The sequence below is a fragment of the Scyliorhinus canicula genome, chromosome 2, assembly GCF_902713615.1.
Source record: "Scyliorhinus canicula chromosome 2, sScyCan1.1, whole genome shotgun sequence".
NCBI lineage: Eukaryota > Metazoa > Chordata > Chondrichthyes > Carcharhiniformes > Scyliorhinidae > Scyliorhinus > Scyliorhinus canicula.
In genome coordinates this window covers 72513915-72526629 of record NC_052147.1, presented here as the reverse complement: position 1 = coordinate 72526629, position 12715 = coordinate 72513915, and the positions used below count along the sequence as shown (strand labels likewise).

The following is a 12715-nucleotide window of genomic DNA, read 5'->3' as shown; positions in this document are numbered from 1 at the left end:
GACCATGAGGAATGCTTATAGGTATGGGTAATAAACAGGAGAGGGCAGTTAGAGGAGGTGGCTTCTGTGGATAAAAATATATGGTGCATTCTTTGCAGACTGAATACACTGCATTCCATAGTTCCATGACTGCTGGATGTGCATCTAGCGTCTAAAGGGTGTCAGATTTCCTTACCAGATCATTCATACGACAATTTCACTCAAGTATTTTAATTCGAGCTCTAGCCACATTAATTAACAAAGTACAACATTTGTGTGTGTGGGTGTATGGGTGTTGAGAAGCTTAAACTTTTTCTTGGTAGATAGAAATATTGCTTTTATTCAATTTAAAAGTAAATTTTGAACTCTCAAAACCAAAACAAATCTATTTTATTTTGATTTTCTAAGGAACAGATTATTAGTGACTACAGTTGTGAAAAAAAATAAATCTTACTGAATTTTCAGGATGATTTGTACTTCACTATTTTCAACATCATTTTTATCCTGAGATATGACAATTTAAATTTAAAGAACATTACACTTGTATTTGCATGTCCTGGTGTAGGGTACTCAGCAGCAAATTCTGATGAAACTTAAAAATAAATTTTTGTTAGCGGCCCAGGATACAAATTTGTTCAAAGAAGCTGCAGCTTACATTTTCCATATTAAGTTGGGAAACACTAATATCATGGTTCTGCAACTAAAAACATTTATTTTGATTTTAAAAAAGTAAAGCATTCCTGTTATCTCACCAAAGGATAACAAGAGTTATGAGGAGAAGGCAGAATGGGTATGAGAAAAATATCAGCCATGATTGAATGGTGGAGCAGACTCAAAGGGCAGAGTGGCCTCATTCTGCTCCTATGTCTTATAATTTTACAAATAATACTTTCATTTGATGTGAACTGGTTAAGAAATCTCAAATTGTGCATTTTTGCTACCTACAGTTTGCCAAATCACAAAATCCCTGTGGTGCCCAAGAGATAAATATATTGAATGCTGAATGCAAATATGTAATAAAAAGATTAAATAATGTCTAGAATTCCTCAGTGATACATCAACACGGGGCAGCACGGTAGCATTGTGAATAGCCAATTGCTTCACAGCTCCAGGGTCCCAGGTTCGATTCCGGCTTGGGTCACTGTCTGTGCAGAGTATGCACATCCTCCCCGTGTGTGCGTGGGTTTCCTCCGGGTGCTCCGGTTTCCTCCCACAGTCCAAAGATGTACAGGTTAGGTGGATTGGCCATGATAAATTGCCCCTTAGTGTCCAAAATCGCCCTTAGTGTTGGGTGGGGTTACTGGGTTATGGGGATAGGGTGGAGGTGTTGACCTTAGGTAGGGTGCTGTTTCCAAGAGCCGGTGCAGATTCGATGGGCCGAATGGCCTCCTTCTGCACTGTAAATTCTATGAAACACATGATATGGTTATTAGGCTATATAGACCAATAAGTTTTGAATCTGTGTGCACTGAGTTAGCTGAACTCAGCCAGTGTAGCAACTACAGTTAGCCGCTGCATGTATTGAACTTTGCTGATCAGAGTTTTAACTTGATCCTTTTTTATGCTGATTAAATTACTTGAATGTCTGTGTGGGAGATAAAGGCAATGAGATAAATTTTTAAAAAGAAGATAGGGCTGTCGCTCATGAAATTGATCCAATAAGCTAAGCTGGATGGTAAATGTGCAACTTTTATTTGGGGACTGTGTTGGTTATGATGTCTCCAGGTTCAAAATGATTGCTTAAGCTATCTAAGCTGACACAGGAAGAATGGTCATTTGGTTGAAGTAGTAGAGGCCAATCATTACCTGGAAATTCAATTTTAAACACAAGTCTTTGAAGAAAGGGTGAAAAATGTAGAAGAAAATTGAAAAACAAAATAAACATCGCAAAATGGCTAAAGAAATACTAAATGCAAAAATAAAATATAACATTAAAAATAAACACAGGAAAAAGGCAGCATCAAATGTCTATCCACCGCTTCTCTTCAATTATGTCTTTGAAGACACAACCATTTACGTGGAATTTCATAGGAACATCTCTCTACTCCCTCTTCATCGTATGGTATGTGCCAAGTATTATTTGTCGTCTGTACAATAGTGTCATACTTTGGTATGATCTATGGGAAAGATAAGTATAAAAAAATGTTAATTTCTGTAGAGATTAACTGATTAATATAACTAAAAATAAATCATGTTTCTCACATCCAGCAATATTATTTTAGAACAAAATTTAATCAATATTTGGAACATGTTGGAACATTTAAGCCGTTTACCAAGAACAACACTCCACAAGTTATTGTTAGAAGTTTACGTAGACTTAGACATAAAACTGTCACTACTGTTTGGCCCAGTATCTTAGAGAAATGGGGCTGGATTCTCCATTTCAGTGACTAAGTCTTGACGCCAAAGGAGCATATGTGGTCTTTTCCTACCAAAATTTCTGCGTGAAATCCTCAGCGATTCTGGGACTGATGAGGGGCTGGCAGCGGCACCGGGTGAAACTCCTGGCTCCTGCGCCAAAAACGGCCGGATCCCTAGCCACGCATGCGAATAGCTGATGACCTGCAGCAATCGCGCTGTACAACATGGCGCCGGCCATGCATAGACCTGACCCCCCCATCCGCGACCCCACAGCCCCCCCCCCCCCCCCGGGGCAGCGGCACGTATTCTGGCTGAGTGTGGTGGTGCTGGACACAGTCCGCAGCTGCCACGCCGTGTTCCCGTGTGGTTGAGACCACACGTATTTCACGCCATCGGAAACTCAGCACATCAGGGGTGGAGCATCGTGGGGGGGGGGGGGGGGGGGGGTCCAGTGATGCGTCAATGCCGCTGCAACAGCACGCGACTCGATGACGCCATTTCAGAAGGGGTGGAGCATGGCTGACTGGCGGCAAACCCTCTGCTCCTCTACCCAATTAAACATTTGGGGTGAAATTTTATCACTCCTCTTGCCTGTGGGTTTTCCTGTTCGGTTAAAGTCATTGGACTTTTGAATGGATTTTTGCATTTGACAGCACGCCTTTGCCATGATGATGCCATAAAATCCCACCCTTGGATGGTAACTAATGGAGGCGATGGGCATCTCACTCAGCAGCCAGCAACTCTATTGAATGACTGTGCAACTTGGGAAGTGGGGGCTGCTGCTGGTACAACACCCAGCCAAGTCCCAGGATAGTCGCTGGGTGCCAGGTGAGTTACAGCAGAAGGCCGGGAGTGGAGTTTGCAGGGCAAGGAGGAGGAGGAGGAGGAGGAGGGGGGGGGGGGGGGGGTTTCAGCAGGAATGGGTGGGGGGGGGGGGGGGGGGGGGAGTGGCGAATAAAGGGCATTGAGTGCCTTTCAATGAGGAATCCCTTTGGAGCCCATTAGCAACCCCACACAGGTTTGCTTGTCATGCCCTTCGCATGGTGAACTCCATGCCTGTCGCTAGCTTAATGTCAGCGGTGGCGGAATGAAGCCCTCAAGTGGCATAAAGGACATCAATTGCAGGTGAAGCCATGGACTTAATAGAGTTGGCTGTGAGAAGGTGGCGTGGTCCCAACCTGCCCACCCTCCCACCTGATTAAATGTTGCCCTAGCACCAAATTCTCCATGGGACAGGGCATTAAATTCCATCCGGAAGAACTTCATGGTCTCCATATTCTTCCTACTAAAATGTCCCACCTTACACTTCCCTATTTTGAAATTAATTTGCCAATTACAAATTCATCCTGCAAGTTTGTTTTCCTGAATTTTTTTGCAGTCCTCCTCAGTATGAGCTACATTCTCCAGTATAATGTAATCAAAACTGTAATCAAATTGTACTCTCAATTCCAAAATTCAAAACGTTAATGTAAAATACAGATGGAGGGTGAGAAAGTAAAATCAAATACAAGTGTTTTGTGTTTAAACAAAGGAAATTACAATGGGATGAGAGAAGAACTAGCTAAGGTAGACTGGGAGCAAAGACTTTATGGTGGAACAGTTGAGGAACAGTGGAGAACCTTCCAAGCAATTTTTCACAGTGCTCAGCAAAGGTTTATACCAACAAAAAGGAAGGATGGTAGAAAGAGGGAAAATCGACCGTGGATATCTTAGAAAATAAGGGAGAGTATCAAAGTGAAGGAAAAAGCATATAAAGTGGCAAAGATTGGTGGGAGACTAGAGGACTGGGAAATCTTTAGGGGGCAACAGAAAGCTACTAAAAAAGCTATGAAGAAGAGTAAGATAGAGTATGAGAGTAAACTTGCTCAGAATATAAAAACAGACAGTAAACGTTTTTACAAATATATAAAACAAAAAAGAGTGGCCTAGGTAAATATTGGTCCTTTAGAGGATGAGAAAGGAGTTTTAATAATGGGAGATGAGGAAATGGCTGAGGAACTGAACAGGTTTTTTGGGTCAGTCTTCACAGTGGAAGACACAAATAACATGCCAGCGATTGATAGAAATGAGGCTATGACAGGTGAGGATCTTGAGAGGATTGTTATCACTAAGGAGGTAGTGATGGGCAAGCTAATGGGGCTAAAGGTAGACAAGTCGCCTGGCCCTGATGGAATGAATCCCAGAGTGCTAAAAGAGATGGCTAGGGGAATTGCAGACGCACTAATGATGATTTACCAAAATTCACTAGACTCTGGGGTGGTCCCGGTGGATTGGAAATTAGCAAACGTGACACCACTGTTTAAAAAAGGAGGTAGGCAGAGAGCAGGAAATTATAGGCCAGTGAGCTTAACTTCGGTAGTAGGGAAGATGCTGGAATCTATCATCAAGGAAGAAATAGCGAGGCATCTGGATAGAAATTGTCCCATTGGGCAGACGCAGCATGGGTTCATAAAGGGCAGGTCGTGCCTAACTAATTTAGTGGAATTTTTTGAGGACGTTACCAGAGCGGTAGATAACGGAGAGCCAATGGATGTGGTATATCTGGATTTCCAGAAAGCCTTTGACAAGGTGCCACACAAAAGGCTGCTGCATAAGATAAGGATGCATGGCATTAAGGGTAAAGTAGTAGCATGGATAGTGGATTGGTTAATTAATAGAAAGCAAAGAGTGGCGATTAATGGGTGTTTCTCTGGTTGGCAATCAGTAGCTAGTGGTGTCCCTCAGGGATCCGTGTTGGGCCCACAATTGTTCACAATTGACATAGATGATTTGGAGTTGGGGATCAAGGGCAATGTGTCCAAGTTTGCAGATGACACTAAGATGAGTGGTAATGCGAAAAGTGCAGAGGATACTGGAAGTCTGCAGAGGGATTTGGATAGGTTAAGTGAATGGGCTAGGGTCTAGCAGATGAAATACAATGTTGACAAATGTGAGGTTATCCATTTTGGTAGGAATAACAGCAAACGGGATTATTATTTAAATGATAAAATATTAAAGCATGCCGCTGTGCAGAGAGACCTGGGTGTGCTAGTGCATTAATCACAGAAAGATGGTTTACAGGTGCAACAGGTGATTAAGAAGGCAAATGGAATTTTGTCCTTCATTGCTAGAGGGATGGAGTTTAAGACTAGGGAGGTTATGTTGCAATTGTATAAGCTGTTAGTGAGGCCACACCTGGGGTATTGTGTTCCGTTTTGGCCTCCTTACTTGAGAAAGGACATACTGACACTGGAGGGTGTGCAGAGGAGATTCACTAGGTTAATCCCAGAGCTGAGGGGGTAGATTATGAGGAGCGGTTGAGTAGACTGGGACTGTACTCGTTGGAATTTAGAAGGATGAGGGGGGATCTTACAGAAACATTTAAAATTATGAAGGGAATAGATAGGATAGATGCGGGCAGGTTGTTTCCACTGGCGGGTGAAAGCAGAACTAGGGGACATAGTCTCAAAATAAGCGGAAGTAGATTTAGGACTGAGTTTAGGAGGAACGTCTTCACCCAAAGGGTTGTGAATCTATGGAATTCCTTGCCCAGTGAAGCAGTAGGGCTCCTTCATTAAATGTTTTTAAAGTAAAGATAGATAGTTTTTTGAAAAATAAAGGGATTAAGGGTTATGGTGTTCGGGCCGGAAAGTGGAGCTGAGTCCACCAAAGATCAGCCATGATCTCATTGAATGGCGGAGCAGGCTCGAGGGGCCAGATGGCCTACTCCTGCTCCTAGTTCTTATGTAAGTGGTGAATAAGAATGGTCCCAGCACTGATCTTTGTAGCACACCATTAATGACCCTCTGCCAGTCTGAGTAACTACCGTTAAACATTTCTCTATGTTTTCTGTTTCATAGCCAATTTGCTCTCTATTCTATTCAATTAGGTCACTTCTCATAGAAACAGACGCGCATGAGGTGGCTCCTGCTGGATACTGCACTTTTTGCTATTTTTCTAGTTCCACAGATTGTTTACTCTCGGAAATCCACATAATTATTGTAATAAATATTGTAATATGACTGAAATGCCCCAAAAATCAGGCAAAAGGCAGCTGGGAACAGAAACTCGTCAACGGAGGCTGAGGCCTCTCAGAGCTCATCAGCAAGTAAAATGGCGGAGTCAGTTTCTGGTGCTCTGTCCACTCCACTAACGGCCAAGGTGCTTTCTAGTACCTTAGCGAAGGAATTCGAAAAGCACTTAAGAATTGTGTCAGAAGACATCAAAAAATCAATTAAGAGGCCTTTGGCCACCATTCGAGTGGCTCTGGGAAAACCTAAATAGCCCGTTGAAACCCAGGACACCACGATCAAAGATATGGAGGTGGCCTTGTCAGGCCACAGCGATTGGATTGCTCCGCTGGAATCGGAATTGTCTTCGGTGATCGAGACAAATAGATTGTTGAGAGCCAAGATGAATGACCTAGAAAATAGGTCCAGAAGGCAAAATATTCAGATTGGGGGGTTGCCAGAGGGGATGGAGGGCCCAACACACACTGTGTACCTTTCAGGCATGTTCGGTAAGTTGGTGGATGAGGGTGGATTCTCATCCCTCCTAAATTGGACTGGGCCCATCATACACTTCAGCTGGGGCCTCGCCCTGAAGATCTCCCATGAGCAGTGATAGTGAGATTCCACAGCTTCAAGGAAAATAAAAACGTTTTGTAATGGGCAAAGGAGCACCGCAGCTTTAAGTGGGATGGCCACTCCATCAGGACATGGGTGCGGAGCTAGTAAAGAAGAGGACCGTGTTCAATGGAGTCAAGGCTGTCCTGTATAAGAGTGGAATCTGATTTGGTCCACCCAGCTCGGCTCAGAGTTATTCTTTGATGTGCGGGGGAGGTGGACTCTTTCGTTAAAAGACACAATTGGTGCAGTGTAATTGGTTTTTTTGGTTCTGTGCTGAATTGTTACATTGTTGGGGTTTCATGTTTGTCCTGTTTTTTTTCTTGTTCTTGTTGGGGTTGTGGTTCTTGCAGTTCTCGTTTAGATTTGGGGTTTTACACTATGTGGAGTTTTGTTACTTCGGTGCGCAAAGTATATGGGGTTTTGATATTTTGTTGTTTACATCTATTTTTCATTTTCTCCAGTCGGTGGCCGACCTGCCAACTAAAGAGTTAGTTAACGGGAGTGAAGAGTTCACTGCAGCTCATTTTAGTTGTTTTTTTAGATAACAAGCTTAGAGTTTTTGTTTTGCTCGTGTTTGTTAGAAGTAGCCTTAGTAGTTTTTGTTTGCCTTGCTTTTCTATTTGGGTTTGTACTTGGGTATCGTTGTATTCTAGGACGATGGTGTTGGGGTAGTTTGCTCATGGTGTCTGCAGATTTTTATTTGTCAAGTCTTTTGACTGAGTTTTGTGACCACCTTGAGTGGATTAGCTTGGTGTACCTTTTAAGTATTCCTTGGGTAATCTCTTGGTGGAAATGGCTGACTCTGCTTTGAGGGGGGATATGGGATTGCTCCAATTAGTTTGGTCACCTGGAACATTAGGGGTTTGAATGGCTCAGTGAAAAGATTGCGGACATTTGCTCACCGTAAGAATTTAAACTCCGACGTGGTGTTTTTGTAAGCGATCCATCAGCGGTTCAGAGACCAAACTAGGCCACACAAGCGATGTATAGGCCAGGTCTTTCATTCGGCTTTCGATAAGGCCAGGGATGTGCCGAATTTAATTAATAAAAGGGTTCCGTTTTCGGCCTCTAGGATTATAGCCGACCCCAATGGTCAATATCTTACTGACTGTGGCTCTCTGGTGTGCACCCTAGTGTTCATGATTAACATTTATGCCACTATTTGGGACAATATGAATTTTATCAATACCCTGCCGGCCTCTCTCCCCCATTTAGACTTGCATCAGCTTATTTTAGGTGGGGACCTGAATGGGGGGGGGGTGGGTGCTGCACCGAAGTGATGAAGACTTTTATTTTTTCACCTGTCCATAAACGATATTCGTGGATTTATTTTTTTGTTCTAGATAAGTCTCTCTTCCCTTCAGTGGTGACAGCTGAGTATGCAGCATGCCCTGATCTTCGTTGATTTGTCTCTAGAGTCTGGCCCCACCCAACATCCACTATGGAGATTAGACACACCACTATTAGCAGATATCCAGCCATAAAGGACGATATAAAATTTAACAAAAGAGTCAGTCTCACCTCCCACACTGTGGGAAGCCCTTAAGGTGGTCCTTTAGGGTGGGGGAATGATCTCCTACAGAGTGCATTTGGTGAGGACAGTGAGGGTGGAGCAGCTGCACCTGCTTGATCCTACCCTAGAGTTGTTGGTGAGTATAAAGAAAACTGCAAACACAGCTCAACCTATTACCGACTAAGAGGGCAGTAAGCTAATTGCGAGGTTTTATGAATACAAGGAGAAGGCCAGTCATCTTTTGGCTCACCAGCTGAAACGGCAGATAGCCTCCGGGAGATCACGCAATTTGAGCGGTAACCTTGTTTCTGCCCCATCTCAGGTTAATGCAGCTTGTGAATCTTTATACTGCAATCTTTATAGATCGGAGCCCCCGGCTTGACCTTTTGAAGGCCTACCCATCCCAACTGTTGAAGGGGAGCAGCAAGTTAGAATTCCCATTACACCCAGATGAAATTTTAAAAATATGTATTGGAATGATGCAATCTGGCAAAGCCCCTGGTCCAGATGGCTTTCCAAATGAATTCTATAAGTTCTTGGAGCAGTTTGTGCTTCTAATTCTGGACATGCCCAGTGATTCTCTAACCCGGGTAGTGCTGCCCTCTACCCTCACTCAGGCCTCTATCTCTTGCTTCTTAAGAGGGACAAGGAGGGGACTTCTGGTTGCGGCTATGCGGAGCTAAGCCGCACGTTCGGCAGCTCCTGCCAGGAACTGACTTTTGGGCTCTTTTAAGGGCCCCCAGCAGTACTTGCTCGACGGTTCCCGACGTGGGAAGGTGTCTGCAGTAGATCTGCAGTGGATCCCCAGTAGTCTATGGTCTTGACCAGGAGTGGGGCCAGCAAAATAGCGGTGGCAGCGCCTAAGAAAAAGCGGGGGAAGAGAATCAAGATGGCGGCCGGCGGAGGCCTCGAGGAATGGAGGCAGCGGGCGCAGGTGCAGCAGGAGACTCTCCAGCGATGTTTTCAGGAGCTAAAGGTGGAGCTGCTAGACTCGCTGAAGGCGAATGCAGACAAGCTGCTGGCGACGCAGGCAGCCCAGGGGGTGGAGATCCGGGAGCTCCGACAACAAGCCTCCGAAAGAGAGGATGAGGCCGTCGCCCTTGCGGTAAAGGTGGAGATGCACGAGGCGCTCCATAAGAAGTGGCAGGAGCGGTTCGAGGAGATGGAGAACCGGTCGAGGCAGAAAAATTTGCGGATCCTGGGCCTCACGGAGGGGCTGGAGGGGTCAGACCTGGGGGCCTATGTGGTCGTTTTGTTGAACTCGCTGATGGGAGCTGGGTCCTTCCAGGGGCCCCTGGAGCTGGAGGGGGCCGACAGAATACTGGCCAGGAGGCCCAAGCCGAATGAGCCTCCACGGGCGGTGCTGGTGCGGTTCCGCCGGTTCGCTGACCGAGAGTGCATGCTTAGGTGGGCCAAGAAGGAGCGGAGCAGCAAGTGGGAGAACACGGTAGTGCGGATCTACCAGGACTGGAGTGCGGAGATGGCTAAGCGGAGGTCCGGGTACAACCGGACGAAGGCGGTGCTCCACAGAAAGAGTGTGAAGTTTGGCATGTTACAGCCGGTGCGTCTGTGGGTCACCTACAAGGACCGGCACTTTTATTTTGAATCCCCGGAGGAGGCGTGGGCCTTTGTGCGGGCCGAGAAGTTGGACTCTGACTGAGGGTCGGGGGTTTGTAAATAACTGTGTTAACTTGTGATGGGAAGGGTCTCTGTTTCATGTTGTTTTATGCTGTTTTAAGCTGGTTGTGTGTTGGTTCTTGGGCGGGTGGGGTGCTGTCTTTTTTGCATGGGCGGGGTCGGGCAGAGGGAAAGCACGGGCTTTTCTTCTCTTTTCCGCGCTGAGGGTGGATGGGGCGGGTTTGGAGCTAAGAAGCGCGGGCTTTTTTCCCGTGCAAGAGCGGGAGGGGGAGGAGGAGGCTCTGCTGATGGGTCTGGGGGAGGAGGAGTAGCCACACGTTGGGGGAGTCGGAGGTGTGGCGGGAGTCGCCGGGGTCAGCAGAAGTTAGCTGGCTCACGGGGGTGCTACGGAGGGAGTAACGCGGCTGGGAGGGGTCCTAGCCTTTGGGGGGGGGGGGGGTACCAGGTCGCTGCTGAAATGGCCAGGAAGGAGCTGGAGTATGCAGGGGGGGCCGGGGTTGGGGTTTGCCGCCGTGGGGAACGGGCCAAGCGGGGGGCGCTGGCCTGGGACGGGTTATGGCTAGTCGGCAGGGGAGGGGGGCAGGGAGCCCTCTGATCCAGCTGATAACTTGGAATGTGAGGGGGCTGAATGGACCGGTCAAACGGGCCCGGGTGTTTACGCACCTGAAGGGGCTGAAGGCGGACATGGCTATGCTCCAGGAGACGCACCTGAAGGTGGCGGACCAGGTTAGACTGAGGAAGGGCTGGGTTGGCCAGGTGTTTCATTCGGGGCTGGATGCAAAAAATCGGGGGGGTGGCGATTGTGGTGGGAAAAGGGGTGACGTTAGAGGCGTCAAAGGTAGTGGCTGACAGTGGAGGGAGGTATGTGATGGTGAGCGGCAAGTTGCAAGGGGAGCGGGTGGTGCTGGTGAATGTCTATGCCCCAAATTGGGATGATACGGGTTTTATGCGGCGCATGCTGGGCCGCATTCCGGATCTAGAGACGGGGGGCCTGATACTGGCAGGGGGGGGGACTTTAACACGGTGCTGGATCCCCCATTGGATCAATCCATGTCCAGGACGGGCAGGAGGCCCGCGGCGGCTAAGGTGTTGAGGGGGTTTATGGACCAGATGGGAGGGGTGGATCCTTGGAGGTTCGCGAGGCCGAGGGCCATGGAGTATTCATTTTTTTCCCACGTGCATAAAGCCTATTCCCGGGTCGATTTTTTTCTCCTGAGCAGGGGGCTGATTTCGAGGGTGAAGGATGCCGAGTATTCAGCCATAGTCATTTCGGATCATGCCCCGCACTGGGTAGACCTTGAGCTGGGGGAGGAGAGGGACCAGTGCCCACTCTGGCGCCTGGACGTGGGACTGCTGGCGGATGAGAAGGTGGGCGGGCGGGTTCGGGGGTGTATCAAGAGGTACTTAGAGGCCAATGATAATGGGGAGGTCCGGGTGGGGACGGTTTGGGAGGCATTGAAGGCGGTGATTAGAGGGGAGTTGATTTCCATCCGAGCCCATAGGGAGAGAGGGAGAGGTTGGTGGGGGAGATGGTGAGGGTGGACAGGAGATACGCGGAGGCTCCGGAGGAGGGACTGTTGGGGGAGCGACGTAACCTTCAGGCCAAGTTCGACTTGCTGACCACCGGAAAGGCGGAAGCTCAGTGGAGGAAGGCACAGGGAGCGGTGTACGAATATGGGGAGAAGGAGAGTAGGATGCTGGCACATCAGCTACGTAAGCGAGACGCAGCCAGGGAGATTGGTGGAGTGACGGATAGGGGAGGCAATGTGGTGTGAAGGGGGGGTGGACATTAATGGGGTCTTCAGGGACTTTTATGGGGAATTGTACCGGTCCAAGCCCCCGGTTGGAGAGGGGGGGGGGGGAATGGGGGGGGGGGGGGGGGGGGGGGGGGGGGGGGGGTGGGGGGATGGGGCGCTTTTTGGATAGGCTGAGATTTCCGAAGGTGGAGGAGGGACAGGTGGAGGGGCTGGGGGCGCCGATTGAGCTGGAGGAGCTGGTCAAAGGATAGGCAGAATGCCAGTCGGGGAAGGCGCCGGGGGCCGGATGGGTTTCCGGTCGAATTTTACAAAATGTATGCAGACCTGTTGGGCCCCCTGTTGGTTAGGAGCTTTAACAAGGCAAGGGAGGGGGGGGGGGCTTTTGCCCCGACTATGTCACGGCACTGATTTCCTTGATCCTTAAACGGGGGCAAGGACCCCCTACAGTGTGGATCATATAGGCCGATCTCGTTGTTAAATGCGGTTGCCAGGGCTGTTGGCGAAGATCTTGGCCACAAGGATAGAGGACTGTGTGCTGGGGGTCATTCCTGAGGACCAGACAGGGTTTTGTGAAGGGAAGGCAGCTGAACACCAATTATACGTAGGCTTCTGAATGTTATAATGATGCCGGTGGTAGAAGGGGAGGCGGAGATAGGCGTAGCATTAGAGCGGAGAAGGCCTTTGATAGGGTTGAGTGGGGGTACTTGTGGGAGGTGCTGGAAAGGTTTGGGTTCGGGGAGGGGTTTGTCAGTTGGGTGAGGCTGCTATATGAGGCCCCGATGGCGAGCGTAGCCACGAATAGGAGGAGATTGGAGTACTTTCGGTTGTACCGGGGGATGAGGCAGGGGTGTCCCCTGTCC

The 12715-nt window shown here is 48.1% G+C and overlaps 1 protein-coding gene across 3 annotated transcripts in view; it reads right to left on the bottom strand.

Moving 5' to 3' along the window:
* Positions 1-1648: 1648 nt before the first annotated feature.
* LOC119954872 (protein only RNase P catalytic subunit) overlaps positions 1649-12715 on the bottom strand; it is a 125408-nt gene continuing 114341 nt past the window's right edge. For all 3 annotated transcript variants that reach the window (XM_038780482.1, XM_038780497.1, XM_038780508.1), the window contains exon 7: positions 1649-2096. In XM_038780482.1, coding sequence (XP_038636410.1) covers positions 1965-2096 — 132 coding nt within the window. In that variant the 3' untranslated portion in view covers positions 1649-1964. The remainder of the gene's footprint in view (positions 2097-12715) is intronic.